Source organism: Nuphar pumila, chromosome 4 (genome assembly GCF_984573655.1).
Source record: "Nuphar pumila chromosome 4, dmNupPumi1.hap1.1, whole genome shotgun sequence".
In the NCBI taxonomy this organism is placed as follows: domain Eukaryota; kingdom Viridiplantae; phylum Streptophyta; class Magnoliopsida; order Nymphaeales; family Nymphaeaceae; genus Nuphar; species Nuphar pumila.
In genome coordinates this window covers 45,360,671-45,381,191 of record NC_143252.1, presented here as the reverse complement: position 1 = coordinate 45,381,191, position 20,521 = coordinate 45,360,671, and the positions used below count along the sequence as shown (strand labels likewise).

Genomic DNA, 20,521 nt, shown 5'->3' with positions numbered 1-20,521 from the left:
AAATAGAAAAAATATAAAGGAGATCAAGCAAAAGAAAGAACACACTGATTTACGTGAAAAATCTTCTCTTGAAGAAGAGAAAAAAACCATGAGGCCACCGCAACAAGTTCACTATGTGAAATCAGTTACAATGACTTCTTCTCAGGCCTTCAACTTGAGGAATCAGTCTCTCTTTGCATACAAAATCATCCATTTGCTCTCTAGATGAAGGAAAAAGTTTTTTTTTCTCTCTCACACACCCACAAGCATATAGAGGAACCACACACCAAAACAAAAGACTCAAAGCTTTTTCTCTTTTACAAAACAAAAGAGATATAAAGACCTAACTTACTACACAAAACATGAACAAGTATAGACCACATTTGACTTCCTACAACAAAGAGAAACAAGGGATAAATGAATCTTCTCATATGAGGATCGACCCATATCCAACAATCTCTTCCTTCTATACTCATCAAGGGAGGCATCAACTCATATAGTGTTTGACCCATCTCGCCAATCATCAATTAGTGGCAACACCTACCAAGCTTCGACAAAGCTCCACTTTGTCCTTTGGTAGGGTACAACATGTCTGACAAGTTGTTCTTGGTGTAAATTTTCTTCAGCTGCACCAACTTCAACTCCAAAACATTTCTCACCCAATGATATCTCAAGTCAATATGCCTGCACTTGAAATGGTACGCCGGATTATTGGCTAAATGTATAGCACTTTGACTATCACAATTAACCACAAACTCTTTTTGAAATAAACCCAAATCTTTGATGACATTCTTTATCCATAGCATTTCTTTAAATGCTTTAACTGTGGCGATATACTTGGCTTCAGTAGTAGAGAGCGCAACACACTTTTGCAATTTAGATTACCATGAAACTGCTCCCCCTGCAAAAGTAAACACATAGCTCAATGTAGACTTTCTTGAATCACCATCTCCTCCTAAATCAGCATTTATAAATCCCTCAATCTCTGGTTTACTATTTCCAAAATATAATCTCATTTTTAAAATACCTCTGAGGTATTTAAGAATCCACTTAACTGCAGCCCAATGTTCTTTACCTGGATTAGCAAGAAATCTACTCACAACTCTAACTACATGTGCTATATCAAATCGAGTACATACCATTACATATATCAAACTTTTCACTGCAGAAGCATATGAGGTCTTCATTATCTCATTCTTCTCCTTCTCACTTGAAGGACATTGCTTTGAGCTTAATTTAAAATGACTTGCAAGAGGCGTTGTCATCAGTTTTGCATCTTTCATTTGAAACTGATCTAACACTTTTTCAATATACTTCTCTTGTGATAACCAAAACTTTTTGCTTTTCCTATCTCAGGAGATTTGCATTCCCAAGAGTTGCTTGGCTGGCCCTAAGTCTTTCATATCAAAAGACTTGCTCAAATTATGATTTAATTTTCTAATCATACTCATATCTTTGTCAATAATAAGCATGTCATCAATATAAAGACAAAGAATGACAAAGTTACCTTCGGAGTACTTCTTGGTGTACAAACAATGATCCGCCAATGATCTATGATAGCCATGCTCCACCATGAAAGAATCAAACATCTTGTATCATTGCCTTGGTGTTTGCTTCAACCCATATAGACTTTTCTTTAACTTGCAAACCATATGTTCCTTGCCTTTCACCTTGAATCCTTCTGGTTGTTTCATGTAGATCTCTTCTTTCTAGTCATCATAAAGAAATGTCGTATTCACATCTAGTTGCTTAACTTCTAGATTCAAACTAATGGCGAGACCTAACACCACTCAAATTGATGAAATCTTTACCACCAGTGAGAAAATCTCATGCCATATAGACTTTTCTTTAACTTGCAAACCATATGTTCCTTGCCTTTCACCTTGAAGCCTTCCAGTTGTTTCATGTAGATCTCTTATTTCAAGTCACCATGAAGAAATGTCATCTTCACATCTAGTTGCTTAACTTCTCGATTCAAACTAACGGTGAGACCTAACACCACTCAAATTGATGACATCATCACCACCTGTGAGAAAATCTCATTGAAATCAATTCCTTCTTTTTGTTTGAAGCCTTTCACAACCATTCTTGCTTTGTAGCGTTTGTTGCCTTTTTCATCATACTTTAACTTGTACACCCACTTAGATTTCAAGAAGGTTCTGCCCTTAGGCTTCTCCACCAAGTCATAAGTATAGTTCTTATGCAAAGAATCAATTTCTTCTTGCATAGCCTTCATCCACTCATTCTTGCAAACATCTCCTTGTGCTTCTTTAAAGCTTTCTGATTCACCACTATCGGTAAGCATAATATACTTGAAAGTAGGGTACCTTGTGGATGGCTTGCGAACTCTTGAGCTCCTTCTCAACTCTTCTACAACCGGTTCATCATGTGAAGTTTGCTCTCCTTCAACTTGATCATCATCAAGGGCTTCATCTTCACTATGGTGATATTTTTCATAGGCATTTTCAACATCGTCACTTTCATGAGAATCTTCATCTAATTCAACATTATCACTAGGATCATGTGGAATGATATCATTGCTTTCAACTTGATCTTCATAAACAATAGGCACCCTTTCAATTTTTTCTTCAACAACCTTTTGTCGAACTCTTTCTTCAAAGTCTTCAATGGTTTTTTATCATGCATATATTTGGCATTTTATTCATCTTTATTTATGCATGATCAGTGTTAAAATTGCTTTAAAAACCCATTTTTATCGTTAATTTTGAAAAACTGCATTGAAATTGAATTTATCAAAAAATCATGTATTTCAAAGCTTGCCCTGCATTTTTCAGTATTTTATTTAATTCAAAAATTTTTAGTTAGTATTTTAATTAGTTTAGAAGAGTTCAAGTAGGAGTCCTAGTTAGTTTAAAAAGTTTGGTTTTATAAAACACATTTTTCAAAAGACCCTTTTGAAAATTATTGAAAAATTATTGGGCTTGTTTTGAAAAATGTGTTTTGACCTAATATTCTAATATAAATAGTCATGTCAAGGGATGGAAATAAGTTTTTCCAGCATACTCTTGCCTCTCCTCTTTCTTGCATCCCTCTTCTCTCTCTCCCTTGCTTCTCCTCTCTCTTTTGGCGATTTCTTTCTTTTCTTATTCTCCTCTTCTTCTTTTTTTTTAAGATTCAAACCCTTTAGTCATCGGCAACTTATTCTTCTTCATCGGGGCAACGTGTATGCAACTGGATCAACCATCTTCTCTTCTCAACCCTTCCATCGAAAGCGGAACGTCCGGTTTGTTTCTTTCTCTCTCATCTCTATAGCTTAGAATCATATCACCACATGCATTGTCTTTGATTTTCACATCTTCATTGCATCTAGTGTAATCTAGATTTTATTTACTGTGTTCTTGCATTCTAGAATAGCTTATATAAATCATAAGCAGTAGTTTGTATGTTTTTAGTTCAAGTTTAATCAATAGAGAATAATATTTTTCAGCAGCCTGCTGTGGGCGTGCAACGAACCTGCGTGAATGAAATATTTACTCAGGGTTTTTTGATCTGATAGAATGCCCAATATTTTAGAGGAATGCAAGTAGCCTGAAGGAGCAAATTTAAGATCACAAAGATTTACCCTGTTTTGCTTGATTGTTAAAATTTGATTCGGGTGATCAACAAGCTGCGTTGTTTATCTTTGGCTAAATCGTAACAGGGAATTTCAACTCATGCGGTAATACCTGGCATCCTCCATCAACAACATAAAACACGGTTCAGCATAATAGATGTTGAACCGTGGTTGAACCTGCATCGTTTAAGTGTTATGATTTTTATAGTTTAGGTTAGCATGTTAGTCAAATTAAATAGAGTCATTTGAATTTTTATTTACTAGTAGTGATAGTTAATAGATTTAGGTATTCAACAAATGATAAGGTCCAGTCGGTTCAGCATATAGGTAAGTAACAGAGGTATCTAATAGTTAACGTTTAGAATTTTTTGTGTGATATATTAGTCTGCAATACGATTTATTAGTTAGAATAGTTGTAGGTTAATAGTTAGGTTAATAGATTTTAATAGGTTAGTAAATAACATTATCATATAGGTTAGCATCAACATTTTCCGTTTAACATAGTCATTGTTTGTTTTGTTTTTCTTATTTATTTCATTTGCAGTAGCTATTTGTTGCATTGCTTATTTAGTTTATTTGTATTAGACGTCAGGTTATTTCAATACCGTGGTGACATTAAATGTTAATTTCAGCATTCATAATTATTTATTTTAGTTAATCTTTGTTAGTTATTTGATTTATTTATTTGATCCTGCAATAGACGTCAATTGTTTTAGTTATTGTATTAGCCATGATTTCATTAGAATGTCATTTGTCTTAGTTATAGCGTTGAATTTATTAGTCATTTGATTTCATTAGTTATAGGTTTTACAAAACAAAAGAGTTATAAAGGCCTAACTTAGAGCACAAAATATGAAGAAGTATAGATCTCTCAGTCAAACCTTACATTTGACTTCCTACAACAAAGAGAAACAAGGGATAAATGAATCTTCTCATATGAGGATCGACCCATATCCAACATTATTAACCCATACATTCTACAATTTCAGTTATAACCCAAACCCTAAAGTCATTGGGTCAGGTCTAGATCTATGTTTGCACCCAAATAAGAAACCCTGAATCTATTGTTTACACCCAAAAACATTTCCAGGATTATAGTAGTAGAGCCAAAAACTTAGAAAAATAGAAGAAATTCTTGATTTTTAGTGTTGGGTTGTTTGGTAGTACCCCACTGATAAAAACCATGGGAGAAGCTGGTTACACTAAATTGTGTTTCACTATGCCATATCCTAGTTCATTTTTGTAGGTTTGCAAGCTATATAATGGTTTGTTCATTATTAAAGAGCTGGAATTTTTCAAGACCAAGTTCGTGAACCTGAACTTTTTGGTAGGTAATCTTCTTAATGCATGCACCACCCTCTAAAAAATAGCAGAAGGTTGCCCCAAAATCCTCCTTATATTTAGGTGCAGGTGAAACAATCGAGAAGAAAAAGTAGAACTGCAGAAAGGTTGGTAGAGGGTGTTGAGTCCATTGGCGTGCATGGTAGGTAGCATGACCAATGTTGTCAAAATCAAACCGAATTGGCTTCAATCGTCCGACTCAAATTGAATCGGTGAAGTGCCCTTACTGATTTAATTAAATCTGGCTTAAATCGTTCTCTTTATATTTTTTGTGATGATTATCATTTTTCTCAAACTTTTTACAATTTATATATATATATATATATTTTCAAAAACAATTTTTTAAAGACGATTCGGTTTGGATTACAGCCGATTTTCGAATCTTTTCTGAAATCGATTCTGACAACATTGAGCAAGGCTATAAAAACTAGTAATTACGGTTACATCAGTCTATTTGCATGTACTCTTCGGTCATTTAACATCCCTAGTCCACCAGGCTCTCCTCTAAATACTTGCTTTTCCTTGGCAGGAAGCCGGTCATCACCAAACTGTGTCCCAATCGAGCGTACTGAAGATTTCTTCTTCCTGGTAATCCTTTCATCGTTTTGATCCAAATTGGTGTTTATTTTTGTGGGTGTTGATGATTTGGAAGCATGGTAGTGATCTTGTCTTTTTGTCTTGTTTTTGGGGCTAAGCAGAAATGGCTTCGGATGAGAAGGTTCATGCGTTCGAGGAGGTCTCCAAGCACAACCTCCCCAAAGATTGTTGGCTCATCATTGATGGGAAGGTTGGGATTGTTGGATGGTTTTCTCTATCTTGGTTTTTCGGTATTTTGGGTGCCGCTACCAGTTGGAGCTTTATTGTTGAGAGATTTTTGTGTTGTGTGTGGTCAATTTGGGTGTTCTTTGGTGCTTGGTTTGCTTGCTCATCTTTTGGTTGTGGGGTTTGATTTAGATCGGTTCATGTCACGGATCGCCATCTTGGTCGTTTTGGTTTTTGATCGTGTATGCGCGGATTCGCTTGGTTTTTGGTGGGTTTTGCAGCGTTTTTTTTGTTACTGAAAATTGGTGGTGGAAACCCTCTCTCTCTCTCTCTCTATCCATGCAAGATTGCCTTCTTTTTCATGAACGCCTTTATCTGAATTCCCATACTGGCAAAGAACTGCCTTACGAATCGGCCCTTGAAACAGTTTCATCGCAGTACTATATAAATCCATTATGTCCAGAAGCCTCTTCATCATCTCTTGGATGAAAATTTTGTAGAGATCGACTCACCTGGGGGTTTTCAAAGATGTGGCTTTTTGATGCATGGTTGTGTCCTAGGTGTAAAAGGTCGGATGCTTTTCGGTAGTTGGTGGGTTCTTTTTGGTACGGTGAAAAACTTGGTTGGGAAAAGATGCTCCAACCAGCGGAGATGTTCATCGTGTTGTATCACCAGTGTCTGCAGATAGATCTGCCTCACCAACAGGCCTATTGTGAATGTTAAGTGGCCGGCGACGGCCTAACATGGATTAGGCCCTACTGTTGGGGCCTTGATCTGCTTCTTCACATCGGAATTTACCTTCCCCATGTTACCCCTTATCTCTTTCTCCTCCCCACTGTGCTCTTTCTCACTGTCTTTGCCCCTTTATCTTGTCTCTCTGGTTAATGGGTCTTCTTATTTAAGATAATAAATTTTGTATCCTTTGCTGTGAAACTATGTCTCCTGGGTACTGGTGGGGTACGGGTACGACACGACAATTCCAAAAAATGTAGGTACAGGGACACGACTATATATATCACATAAGTACAAAATAAATCCAATATAATCTAAATAATATGCTATATCTAAAATATATATTATATACTGAAAATATAACACCAATGGGTTCTCAGTGTGATTGGTAGGAGCTGTCAGTGCATGTCTCCTTGTGGTGGGGACGTTGCAGGTTCAAGACCCAATGGTACTTTGAATAACTACTGGGGGTCTCCCCAGCTTGTCTTTCAAAAAAAATATATACTGAAAATATAATTATAAATTATAAATTGAATACAAACTTGTACCAGCGTGTCCAGGTACTATAGCTGTGAAAGATATTGATAGTTCTTTGAACATTAGGACTATGTGTGTGGTGGATTTTGTTTGATTTGATGGATGTGCAATTTTGCCAACTAGGCACCTAGTCTGCGACTAAGCTGCCTCCGCCTAGTCCCGAGGGCAGTTTAGTTATTTGTTATTCTTATTTATTTTGTTATTTTTTGTATATATAATGATATATATGTGTGTGTGTTTGTGTGATTTGTTTTGTGAAATTATGAAAACATGCTTAGTTATATATATATATATATATATATATATATATATATATATATATATATATATATATATATGTGTGTGTGTGTGTGTGTGTGTGTGTGTGTGTGTGCGTGCGCTTTGGATTTTTTTTGTGAAACATTGAAAGCGTGCACAATTAATTTTAATTGATTATGTTCTTTTATATATATATATATATATATATATATATATATATATATATATATATATATATATATATATATATATATATATATGTGTGTGTGTGTGTGTGTGTGTGTGTGTGTGTGTGTGTGTGTTACTTTGTTTCTGATGATTTTTTCTATAAAAGCGTGTTTAGTATTATGAATTACGTAATATGTTATTTATATATGTATATGTTATTGTGCTTCTGTGAAAGGTTGAGTGGATATTTTGTTGATTATACTGAATATGTTATGAATAATTGATATATATATATATATATATATATGTGTGTGTGTGTGTGTGTGTGAGAGAGAGAGAGAGAGAGAACTGAACATATTAGACTCCATTTTCTCGTTCTGCCCCATAGTTTGAAGCGTTTTATGATAGATCTGAATCGTTAGATGTGTTTATCATGATCAATGTAGTGGAAATCGACTCTTGGATCATATTTTTTTCGACGTAAAAATGTATTTTTATGAGCCAGAAAAATTGATGCCTTCATAGCCATTGATTTTGGATCACCAGAAAAACCTGTATACAGATCAGATTCCGGTGATCAAAAAGCTGGTTCCCACTAAACAAAACCTATAGATCACATCTATGGTGTTAGATGTGAGAAAAAATATGAAAAAACTACGATTTTGAAGGGGCAGAACCAGTGCATTAATCTCTCTCTCTCTCTCTCTATATATATATATATATATATATATATATATATGTGTGTGTGTGTGTGTGTGTGTGTGTGTGTGTGTGTGTGTGTGTGTGTGTGTGTACAATTATATATTTGTATATTCTGGCTGTGTATACTAATATTTTTTGTGAAAGCATGTGTAATTTTATATTTGTGTAACAAAAACATCTTATTCGTAAAAAAATTAAACATATTTTTATGTATATTTTACGCACTTTTTTATATTTTAATTGGGGTACCAACTAATCCTGCCTAGTCCTCGACTAATCTTTTTAGGGGTTTACCAACTAGGCACAGCCTAGCACTTTTGACTACGTAGGGTCCATCTGAGACATAAGTAATCTAACCATGGTGGTTAGCTGCCGTTCATCCTCATGGATGAATAATATCCAAGGGAAACCTGTTGCTTTAACACCAGGGGCAACCCTGACCTGATTCACACTCCCAACTTAGGATACCTTAGTGTGTATTGGTTGTCATATCTGAACTGTATATATTACCTTATTATCGATGACATTCACGTTAAGAGTGCAAACTCGCCAATGGGATAAATTGCTTGGGGTTATTTTCAATAAAAAAGAAAGAAAGAAAAGTCTGACTTAGTTTCCGTGTACTGAATTTTAGACTTCTTCTAAGAAAACTGAAACAACTGCTATTATCTTCATAATAATAGAAAATTAGAGTAAGTTTCTTTTGAAAGGTTATATTTTGTGAGATGGAACTACAGTTTTCAAGATTGAGAATGTTTTCTCCATTTCTTTTCATTTATTGGAGGACAGAATGCAGTGGTAACTTGTGAAGAGAATTTACAATGCTCTTGGTAACTTGTGAAGAACATGTTTTGACTGGGAATATGTGCTTGTCTTCTTTGTAAATTCTGTGGCATGTTTATTTCTTCATTGAAAATTAAAATTTACATCTAGTGTCAATCTTCTATTTGTCCATGTAATACTGGTTGCTTTGACGATTGCATCTCAAAACATTATTCCTTGCTCTTTTTTCGTGAAGAAGGAAAGCTAAAGTTTGTAACACAGGAAAAAGGAAGTCACACGAATAGTTTCCTTACCACTTGGTTATTTTGCGTGCATGGAAAATATTGTGTGGAGGCAGTTTGTTTGTTTAGTTGGAAGGGGCATTTGAACATTGTCAGCGAAGTTTTAAGGAGCAGTTCAATTTAATATCTATGTTTTCACAGACAATGAGGCCGCTGTATATAATGATACAGTTATTGACCTTTTAATTCACCTTTTTGGATACTTAAAATGTACTAATGCCTGTCTCTTTCTTCTCCCCAGGTGTATGATGTGACATCATTCATGGAGGATCATCCTGGAGGAGATGAGGTCCTGCTTTCTGCAACTGGTAAGCTTCCACATTTCTATTCATACTGAATCAGTTGTATCCATCATATTATGGCACATATCCGCATGTATATGTGTGGCTGTGTCGGGTAAATATGGGCTGCTATCTTTAGTACTGTAACATCTTGTAGACCCCACTGATTTTTTATACTCTTTCAGAGTATTTTAGTTAAGCTCAATATTATATATATAGTGGTTCTGTACCATGATACCATGGTGGCATACACTCTTGTTTTGCTTGTATAGATCTAGCCACCAAATGGTAGATCTAATCGTAGAGATGCGCTTAGCATGGTTTATTTACTACGTTAGAAGATTTTACCATGTCTAATGCACCACAAGATTCTATTTTGGAGATGGTGAAAAATCGAAGGCTTACAAATTCATGAAAATAAGAGTGGTTTAGAAATGTTATAAAACATCATATTTGAGTCAACTTTAACACATGAAAACAGTAAATAGAACATTCTGAACACGATTCAACGGTTATATTTTGCATTTGGAGCTTAGATCTACAATGAAGAATGATCGGTTGGTGTTCCTTCTCTATGGATCTATTTTGTCATTGATTGGATTGGACTTTTATCATTTATTTAGCAAGTGACATGTTTTAGATTCTGAATTTTTTATATTCAGATGTGTTTTCTAATCGACGACCCACAATACTTTGTAATGTAAAATTTTAAATGCATTGTGAGTCATCCATTTTTCACGTTTTAAAAAACATGTCTAGATGTTACAAAATTTTCTGTGTAAAGCATATTTCTTATTACGTAAATTATAAAGAACAAAGAAAGCCAGGTGATCATTGGTTGTAGATTTTGGACCTCCCTGTGCTGCATGTTTATGTGTGTGAAATTTTAAACCCTTAAAAGAAGCTGGGACTGTTGACCAAGGTCCTTTGAGCCTCGTCATGGTTATGTAGGCTAAGTCCATCCTCCTTTTGCAGGAAAAGATGCAACAAATGATTTTGAGGATGTTGGGCATAGCAAAGCAGCGAAGGATTTGATGGCTAAGTACTGTATAGGCCAGATTGACGTCTCGACCTTGCCGTTGAAGCGCTCATATGCTCCGGCCAAGCAGGCACCTTACAATCCAGATAAAACCCCCGAGTTTGTGATCAAGATTTTACAGTTCCTGGTGCCACTGCTGATTTTGGGATTGGCTGTAGCAGTAAGATACTACACCAAGAGCAGCTGAAGTTCCCTGCAGATTTTTCTCCTCTTATCTTAAATGGCTTCTTAGGATCTTTCTATCCTCTTTCCTTAGTTTCAATCATGAATTCAAAGCATGAATGGAATAACTGAAATCTGTCATCGTGGGAAAACCCTTGTTCCTTCCATTAGATTGAACTGCATATTTCCAAATATTTATTGTCAGTTTTCAGTAGCATAGAGATTTTGTCGGTTTCAGCATAGTATTGGGCTGGTTGTGGACTTGTTATGTGCAACTAGTGACTTGTGATTACCTGAATATTGTGCCTGTGCGTCAAATTTGATTGGGAAGCAGAAATTGCTGCTATTCGTTACCTATGCTGAAGATATTGCTAGGGGTGTGAACAGGTCAGATGCAACCCGGCATCAGGCCACCAAATTTGGATCCTATTAAGAATCAGATTTGGGTTTGGTATTGAGTTGCATTCAAACCTGAACCCAAAACTAATTAAGATCCCAATCTGATTGTCAATATCAGGTTTTAAGCTAGTTGGATTCGGATTCAGTTTTATCTAATTCTATCTGACTCTGAATCTGATTAGGTCAGGACCGATTATGTTGGTGGACTCAGCAATGCCTAGATCCGACCCAAGTCTTATCCGTTTACATCCCTGGATATTGCCAGGGTTCGAACTATGAATGTGAAAATGCAAGTGCAAATGTGATTGAGCGAAATAGTTCATCTTTAGGCCATACTTCATAATATGTGGAAACAGAAAGAAGTTATATAATTAACACATAATTAGAAAAGGTTTTGCATTGTAAAAAAAGGGAGATGTCACAGCCATTTGCATCAGGTCAAGGGTGCCTTGGATGCCGATCATATTCACAATTAACATCCAAACACCGCTACCCGAAGATCTATTTTAATACTTTTGAAGAAAAACTGACCCATCCAAGCGATAAGCATCCTACATTGGTGTTTCAAGTGTCATTCATCTTGAGAAGAAGAACATTCAAGGCATCCCTGACAGTATTGCCATACCTGGTCTGCTCTCATCAAAATCGCAAGATGTTATGCAGCAAAATGTATCCACCCTTTAGTACATCCCAAGGTTACTGGAAAGGATATAAGACTGGAAAACACGTTTCGAGAAACTGTTTTCAAAACAGGAAATATTGAGTTTTCAAAATGTTTGGGAATTACCAAAAAAATCATGGGAAACTAGTCTCATGCATATCCCCATGTATTTTCCTTTCATGGGATACATGTTTTTCATTTTTTGTTTCATTAATTTATTATATTATTTTTCTTAGACATTTCATAATCATTTTTTCAGTTTGTTTCTCGATTCATTTCCCGTTTTCCACTTCACATGCATCCGAAAACCTCAATTCCCATTTCCGTTTCCATTTTTGGCAACCTTGGTACATCCAACCTAACCTAAAAACGGAAAAGTGCACCATTAATTTAGCCACACACACACACAATCTTCAACAAAGCCATGCCTAGGATTAATATAAGACATCCATGATCACAGCTGAGTAGACGTGTTTCAAGCTCGATTCATGGAGAACCATGCGAACCTCAAGATCATCACATCCTGGGATTATTTCCTCTTCCCTAGTGCCTCAAATTACTAATGAAAAAAGAAAAGAAATTGCAAGAGAGCCAAAAAAAATGACAGTGGTTTGAGGGGAACCACAGCTAATCCAAAGGCAATAAAATGACGTACTTTTTCTTTTGAAAGACCCGTGAAATGGGTATTCTAACAGTATATGAGGGTAGGGCATCATTCCATCGCCACTTACCCTAACTGCTGCATCCGTGGAAAGCCCACCTTCGGTAACAACATTGGCTCAGTAAGACAGATTGCTGCTGCTATTCTTTTGACATCAGTAAACCAATGGCAGACCCCACCACAAGGGAAGGAGAAAGCAGCAACAAAGAGTGGGGATCAAGAAAGAAGATGATGGTAATGGATCTCAAAGCTATATTTTGACATGAAGAGTTACCACCAGGTCATGAGCATCATCCAGCAACTTCCAAACGTCCAGCTGCCCAGCCACATTGTTGCATTCCCTGATGATCTCATCCATGCTGCTGTACTTCTCAATTATCAGCTTCCTTCTCTGCAGAACACATGCAGCTATAGCGTACAACAGCAGATCATTGGTAGGTGGTGCCCGCTGCCTTATTCTTCCCCAAGCAGATTTGCTGATCCCAGCCCTGATTGCAGCCTGATCTGCCCACATGACCTCCCATAGGCACAATGTCTGCTCAAAATTCAGCTCTCTTCTGAACAGCACCAATACCATTCTGTACACGAAGAAACAGTCCTCGGCTTTGAGCTTCTCCAAATGTTTATATAAATGGGAATCTTTCAACTTTATGATCTTGGATACTATGTTCAGCTGCCTCCGTATTCCAGCTTCATCAAGCCTGAAATTGTGCCTAGCTTTCTTCATAAACCCCACAAAACACCAGAAAGCTTTGTCATCTTCCTCCAACATGGTAATTATCGGTGAAAGTAAATCACTCATACCCTGACAGTAACCAATCTCTGCATCGTAAATTGCATAGGCCTCAAGTATAGCAATCAGGCGAGCAGCATGATACATTTGGCATGTATCCAAGTGGTCATAATCCTTCAGGCCCACAGACTCAGCCAGCTTTCTTGCCTTGTCCTCTGAGACCTCTGATTGAGTAGGTGAGTATAGGATCCACTCCGCATTGGCACGGACAGCATCAAGCCGGATAATTCTCTGCCATATGGTATAGTCCTCAATTGCCTTTCCGCGAGAATTCTTTTCCTCGAGCGGATCCATCGAGGTGCACTTGATGTCATTTTCATCAGTTCTTTCCAAGGTGGGAAATGTCTGCATGCTTTCTTCTTCTGTTGAGGATTCAGTCTCCGACACCTCAGTGTGGCCAACAGGTGACTGAGTGCTACAACTAGTTTCTTCTGTTACACGTGAAGTAATTTGCGAGTTCTCCATGTGATCAGGTTGATCGTCGGGACATGATACAGTAGGATCATTGCCATCTATACTCCCTCCCTCAGTGGAAAGGGATTGCCCTGCACTAACCACATCCTCAGAACAAGGTGACTCCAGATTCTCCTGTAAACTAGAACCCTCTCCACTGTTATGTAATTCCTTTGTTTCTTTATTCTCATCGTCATTCTTTAAAAGCTGTTTGCATCGTCTTCTCAGGTCCTCATATTCTTTTCTGCACACAAACCGCAACAAATATCTTGTGATCAAAACTAGAGCACATTGGCATAGCCGAAAGTAAGACGAATAGTCAAGAAGGAACCCAACCAACACATAAAATTAATCTACATGCATATCCTTTTAAAGATCAAAAGCACAACAATGAGATAGATGAAGGGGATCTCAAATATACCTTTTCTGAGCCCTTGTAGCATCTCTATCCACCTTTGTACTGTTCAGCTCATATCTGCATGGAAGAATGCAATCCTACTTAAAGATAATAAATACAAGGAAGAAGTGGTGGAGCCAGGAATCTAAACTAGGGTGGGCACAAATTCACAATAAAACAACCAAATCAAAACCTTAAATCCTAACAAATATCATTTGTAGATATGTTAATTGAAAAAAAATAAACCCTTAAAATTCTAACCAAAATGAAGCATGCATTCATGGAATCAGTTTAATGTTGATTAAAAAAAGACATAAATACCTAATTAAATATTCATGTCATGTCTAATGCTATTTGAAAAAAAAAACACAAAAAACTTAAAACCATAACCAAACATTTATACAACAACAACAACTACGCCTTCATCCCAAAACAATTGGGGTCGGCGATATGAACCAAAAAAGAAAATCATTCTGGGTCTTCCACATGAATCCTTCTCCTCCAATCATTTTTATCCAATGCCATGTCCTCGGTGAGGTTCAAAGCATTCATATCCTTTCCTATCATCTCCATCCAAGTCTTCTTAGGCCTACCCCAACCTCTTTTAACTAATATATTTTCCCATTTCTCCATCCTTCTAACTGGAGCATCATTAGGCCTTCGCCGAATATGTCCAAACCACCGTAAACGATTCTCTCTCATCTTATTTTCAGTGGATGCAACGCCTACCTTCTTACGTATCTCCTCGTTTCGAATCTTAGCTTTTATTGTATTTCCACACATCCATCTAAGCATACACATCTCAGCTACACTTATTTTTTGAATATGATGTCTCTTGGCAACCCAACATTCCGTACCATATAGTAAAGCGGGCCTAATTGTCGTCCTATAAAACTTTTCCTTCAACCGCAATGGCATTCTACGATCGCACAAGACACCAGTTGCACTTTTCCATTTCATTCACCCAACCTTTATCCTATGATTTACATCTCCATCAATTTCTCCATACTTTTGAATGATAAATCCCAAATATTTGAAACAGTCATCCACCAGTATTTCTTGCTCACCAAGCTTCACTACTTCGTTGCTTACTAAACCGACATTCCATATATTCTGTCTTACTCTTACTCAACTTAAAACCTCTTGCTTCCAATGTCTGTCTCCATAATTCTAACTTAGCATTAACCCCAGCTCTAGACTCATTAATCAAAACAATATCATCAACAAACAACATACACCACGGCACATTTTCTTGAATTGATCGCGTAAGCTCATCCATCACTATAGCAAATAGGAAAGGACTTAATGCAGATCCTTGATGTAACCCAACCGTTATAGGAAAATTGGTTGTCACCCCTCCACAAGTGCGGACATTGGTTACTACTCCTTCGTACATATCTTTAATTATACTAATGTACTTGAGAGAAACACCTTTCTTCATCATTGTCCACCAGAGAACATCTCTAGTTATGCCATTAAAAAACAAATCAAAACCCAATCTCCTAAAAAACACCAAAAAAACTAAACCCTAATTAAACATCCATGCTATTAAAAAAACTACATGAAAAACATAAACACCAACAAACACCACACATTATGTTAGTTAAAAATAAATAAAACCCCTATAATCCAAAACCTATCAAGTGATTAATGGAATAATTTGAAAAAAAAAACCTAAATTCATTCATGATTCATGGAATAATTAAAAAAAATGAAATAGGAAGAAGATGAAGAGGAGGAAGAAGAAGATCCCTCCATGTAGGGGCGTGCACCGGAGAGCTGCCGAACATTGGACGGCTGGCCTAAAAGAGAGAGAGAGAGAGAGAGAGAGAGAGAGAGGTGCATCGGAGTGGCAGCTGTTGGTGCCACCGGACGGTGGACAGCCCAGCCACCAGAGTGGAGACTGTAGAGAGAAATTTGGGTAGAGAGAGAGAGAGAGAGAGGTGGGTCCGGTCAGGGTGGGCACCAAACAGGGTGGTGCCCACTCGGACCTGATCTTTAACATATATTTTGGGTCAGGGTGAGCACCGTCAACCCTAACCTGAATCCCTCTACTGAGGGACCACCCTGACCCAATGTAGCTCCGCCACTGCAAGGAAGTTGACTTCAACCAAATATATAAACAGAACAAAACCGTCATCACCATTAAGCACTCCTAAGATAAATTCTATTAATCATGAACCAAACTAGTCTGAATAATATCAACAAAGTCAGCACGTAAACCACAAATTCACCAAGCTATTTGGATGACATCCAAAACCCGGTTTAAAAACAGGCTTTGGGTATTTTGTAGTTTTACCAGAGAAAAATCAGGGCACCATTTGGGTATCACAAGACTGAGTTTTCACAAACTGGCTTCTGCTCAAAACCTGGTTTGTGAAGAATCACCGATCCCTCACTTTTTTCATCAAAAAACTTGGTTTTCTGGTGAGGGGAGTCCCATTTGCTCCATTTCAGGAAAGAAATGTAGGAAGTCTGAAATTTGAATATAACGACAAAAATATCAAAGATAATTTGCATGGTGATTACAGTACAAAGGCCAGCCTAAATCAGTATGATAATTTTGTGGATGCATTGGAATATGAAGAGACACAAATCAATACACTACAAGAAGAAAAGTGCAAGAGAGAGAGAGATATGAATGAGAAAAAAAAATGAAATGACAGGAAGTAGATAAATTCTTACACTCCAAGGAGAAAAGGCCAAACCTCCATCCTTATGCTTGGTTCAATTCCCTGTATCACACATCAGAATGAAAAACATCTTAGGAAAATTTGAGTAGAGGGAAACAAAGGAAAACAAGATTAGCCTCTAACAACATCATCTGAAGACGTATACATGAAGATTACGCAAGTAGAAGAAAGGTATCATAAAAGTTACAGCAAAAAGAATAGGTACAAACCATCACTGATATAAGTTAATCCACATTCCATCTCTATACAGCTAAGCAAAACCTGTTAACTTAGGCTAACACCAAGTAAAACAGCTTACCAACCCTACAGAACAGCTACCTAACATCAAACCACCAGTCGGAGCCACAAATACATATAACTATGTAAGATACAGTCATTTAGTCTCCAACAAACTAGGGAAAAAAACCTGAACAATATATGATAAACCCAGATGATTCATTTTATCAGATTTAGAGTTCCTTTGTACATGGCTTAGAATATGATTGAGGCCATTGAACAATTCGATTGAAAAAATACCAAATTTCTGTGAAATATAAGCACCTTGTTTGAAGAAACAAACGACGATAAGATGTCAGGCTCCTAGAAACAAATGAGGAACAACCATTAAAGAATGAATGTCGACATACTGTCTTGGCAGAAGGGAAGGGTATAAAATGTAAACAATTTTCCCAAAGCATCCTAGGCTTATCATGTTCTTAAAGGTGGTCAATACAACTAATAAAACTGAAGATGCAACCCATTCTTGCAGTAGACTAAAGAAATTATGAAAGTACTTTGAAAAAAGTTACAGTAAGATCTAACTAACAAAGAAAGAATGCATGGATCTCAAATCCTGTGATATTACATGTCAAGCTGAATGGATGATTAAGAAAACTTACAGATTAACCTACAAGAGAAAACAAAAAGATTATAAACAGATTTGCACAATGAGACTCTACGGTAATGAAATTTGATTAACTTTAAGAAATTAAAGATATGCATATTGCATAGTGAAAAAAAACTCACCCCACTGCGAACTTTTTTTAAAAACTTCACTCCCCCATCAAGAAGTTTTCCATCTGATGAAAAGAAACTATGCCATTGTTCACGTGAAAGGGCAGGTTTTCTCTTCCTACGAGACCATGGAGATTTAAGAGTACCTCTGTAATTCATTGCAAAGTCATGATCGGTTAAATATTAAAATTGACCAAGGAAAGGATATCTTAAGCACTGCAAGAAGGAAGCAAGTGAACACTTCCAAAAAATGCAAACATGCAACGATCATCAAGAACTCAAAACACACAAATGCACCCATGCGCTCGCGCACACACACATAGAATAGCTGGCACTTAATATCCAATTACCATATGTGCAAGCAAATTTACAAGACTAATAACTAAAATCACAATACTGGCTTAGCTAGGTATATATACTTTAGGAAAAAATCAGGAAAGGATTTATAATGATAATGAAGATAAAGCATATTGCACATGCAATGGAAGTTTGATCATGATTGCAGTCATATCTAACAGCCATTAAAATGGCAAAGCAACAAAGCTAGAATAAATAATTAGTGAACAATATTATAAACTCTATAAATTTAGAGATGAAAATTGAGCTTTCAAGCCCTAATAACAGCAAATAACGTTCAACAAATATAGGAGAAAGTTAATGAATGGCCGAACCTCATCAATCGATCACAAATATTGTAATTAAAATGTGAAAAATAGGATAGGAACATATCGTATTGATTATTTTAATGTGTCCTAACAAATTTTGTATTCCTTCTGACAGATTAATAATATATATATATATATATATATATATATATATATATATATATATATATATATATATATATATGTGTGTGTGTGTGTGTGTGTGTGTGTGTGTGTGTCTTACTATTGTTAGTATTGTACTATCTAGTAGATCCCAATGGTTTTTAACAGTTATAAATGTTTTACATATTAAACCCCTGAACAGATTCCTCAAGAGTTTCAAAAATCAATGGTCCACAATGCATTCATGATAGGAAAAAATCAGGTTTATACAACAAAAGAACTTGATTCTAAGTGTGTTTCCTAATAAATAAAATATGCTAAATAAATTTAAGAGATCTTAGATCTAAAGCATGTTTCTTAGCAAACAGGTATGGTAAATACATATATATGGTCGAACTGAGTAAACAATGCTTACTACTTTGCCTTTCTAAGCCACATACATGTGTGCATGCATGTGAGAATGTGGGAATGTTGTGTGATGAAAACAAAAAGATTTGCAGGTAAGAGGCACGCCTCAATAAGGCTTGTTTGAATTTATACCAGCATCACAAACGTGCATTTCATCAATGCTCGTAACACTCATTACCCCATCTGGAAGGATTTGGCATTCAACAAACCAGAATCAAGTCACAAACAATAAAAAATAGTTGCCTAAACTAAAACGGTCATCTAGCAGACCAGGCCAACATCCAAAAGATCAGAAATTGCTCATCAAACCAAGAACAATAGGTGGGGGATTCTCCACTCAGATTGCTCCAATTACAAAACCCTTTGATCTCCCCTACTATGCCATCCTCAGAAAAAAAAAGCAAGCTTTCCTTTTGCATTTTGAACAATAAATCTTTCAGTGAATTATCTAAAAAATTAAGAATCAAGCACAGTGTCAATCACATAAATCAAGCCTGGTTTCTTTGGATCTAATCGTAATGATGGATGAGCATGACTGAACAAGGACGAAGAAGATCCCACATGCTTACTAGCAGTTTATCCAACAACTCAGGAACTTTCAAGTTTCTGAAATCTCATCAGTGGGGCCAAATTCTACAAGTAGCGCTTCCAAATTACTCAAGCAGGATTTCTAGAAACACATTCTCCAAACGGAAGTTTGGCAACCATTTCAAAACTATTTTTAGACGCACTCTAATTGGCATCACCAAACAACCCCACCAGTCAAAGAGAAAAACATAACCATAATCTAAATCTAAATCAAAGTCCAAACTTTTACTGCACCCTTTCATACAACATCACCATTCCACACAACCAAGAAACCAAATCGCACATATAAATTTCCCCAATTGGAAACTAAAATCACAGCATTCCAATATCCCCCCAGAATCACTACAATGAAGTCATTCTAATTCACCAATTTCAATTCACACAAAGAAATTAAAAATGGGCAAACCAAAAACACCAATAAGAGATCAAGATGATCAGATTAAAACAACAAAATTTACTGTAATAGACACACACAGACCGAGATGATGAGAAACAATAGAGTTAGAGAAGCAAAGGCCGCGGAAAGGAAAAAAAAAAGAATAGAGAGGAAGAGAAAGATAAAGAGGGACTCACCGTCTGGAGAGGGACGAGGATGACGATGAGGACGACGATGGAAGCAGCGACGGCGGCGACGAAGAAGAAGGTGAGGAGGACAAGGACGACGACGCGGCGACGTAAAGTAGCGATCGAATGTGTACCCACGAAGAGGAAGAAGAGGGAGATGAGAAAGAATAAGAAGAAATGTGGGATCTACCAAGGATTCCCATCTATGAAACTGTTGGTGGTGGAGGGGATTACCTAGGACGGGAGTAGATGAGGGCGGCGGCCAGGGCTACGCCTGCCATGGCCGTGACGAAGAGGGCTAGCCCATCGGAAGCTCCCCAGAAGCTACCTCCGCTGCTCTTGGTGGCGGTGGTGGTGGTGTTGTTGCTCGCTTTGCAAGCCCAGGAGTTCAAGAACATGGAAGAGACGCGAGCTACGATTCCACAACCACCACTTCCTCCGCCGCCTCGGGATCGCCCCTTCACCATCACCAATCGACCACTCCCCTCGCTGATACTCTCTCTCTCTAAAAGGAAAGAGGAGTGAGAAGGAGATTGGAGGAGTTT

The 20,521-nt window shown here is 37.0% G+C and overlaps 2 protein-coding genes across 4 annotated transcripts; one reads left to right on the top strand and one right to left on the bottom strand.

Moving 5' to 3' along the window:
• Nucleotides 1-5,417: 5,417 nt before the first annotated feature.
• Nucleotides 5,418-10,836, top strand: LOC149840148 (cytochrome b5-like). The gene is made up of 4 exons (XM_090003056.1): nt 5,418-5,482; nt 5,593-5,681; nt 9,359-9,425; nt 10,374-10,836. The coding sequence occupies exons 2-4, from the start codon at nt 5,595-5,597 to the stop codon at nt 10,622-10,624; spliced, it is 405 nt and encodes a 134-aa protein (XP_089859182.1). The 5' UTR covers nt 5,418-5,482; nt 5,593-5,594; the 3' UTR covers nt 10,625-10,836.
• A 1,454-nt stretch (nt 10,837-12,290) lies between these two features.
• On the bottom strand, nt 12,291-20,464 carry LOC149840147 (rab GTPase-activating protein 22-like). Of its 3 annotated transcripts, XM_090003053.1 has the most exons (5): nt 19,986-20,464; nt 17,662-17,797; nt 16,649-16,698; nt 13,988-14,041; nt 12,291-13,810 (listed from the first exon to the last, which is right to left on the bottom strand). In XM_090003053.1, the coding sequence occupies exons 1-5, from the start codon at nt 20,177-20,179 to the stop codon at nt 12,571-12,573; spliced, it is 1,674 nt and encodes a 557-aa protein (XP_089859179.1). In that variant the 5' UTR covers nt 20,180-20,464; the 3' UTR covers nt 12,291-12,570. The 3 variants fall into 3 exon arrangements, with proteins under 3 accessions (XP_089859179.1, XP_089859180.1, XP_089859181.1); XM_090003054.1 differs by lacking the exon at nt 13,988-14,041; XM_090003055.1 differs by lacking the exon at nt 19,986-20,464 and having other exon boundaries at nt 17,662-17,883.
• Between the last annotated feature and the right edge of the window lie 57 nt (nt 20,465-20,521).

What these genes read in the sequence shown, in the direction of transcription:
- LOC149840148 (XM_090003056.1), top strand. Translation starts at nt 5,595, where the DNA reads ATGGCTTCGGATGAGAAGGTTCATGCGTTCGAGGAGGTCTCCAAGCAC. An exon ending in GGCTCATCATTGATGGGAAG is followed by an intron (nt 5,682 to 9,358) that starts GTTGGGATTGTT and finishes TCTTCTCCCCAG; the next exon opens with GTGTATGATGTGACATCATT. An exon ending in GGTCCTGCTTTCTGCAACTG is followed by an intron (nt 9,426 to 10,373) that starts GTAAGCTTCCAC and finishes CTCCTTTTGCAG; the next exon opens with GAAAAGATGCAACAAATGAT.
- LOC149840147 (XM_090003053.1), bottom strand. Translation starts at nt 20,179, where the DNA reads ATGGGAATCCTTGGTAGATCCCACATTTCTTCTTATTCTTTCTCATCT. An exon ending in TCCTCGTCCCTCTCCAGACG is followed by an intron (nt 17,798 to 19,985) that starts GTGAGTCCCTCT and finishes AATGAATTACAG; the next exon opens with AGGTACTCTTAAATCTCCAT. An exon ending in GCTACAAGGGCTCAGAAAAG is followed by an intron (nt 13,811 to 13,987) that starts GTATATTTGAGA and finishes GTTTGTGTGCAG; the next exon opens with AAAAGAATATGAGGACCTGA.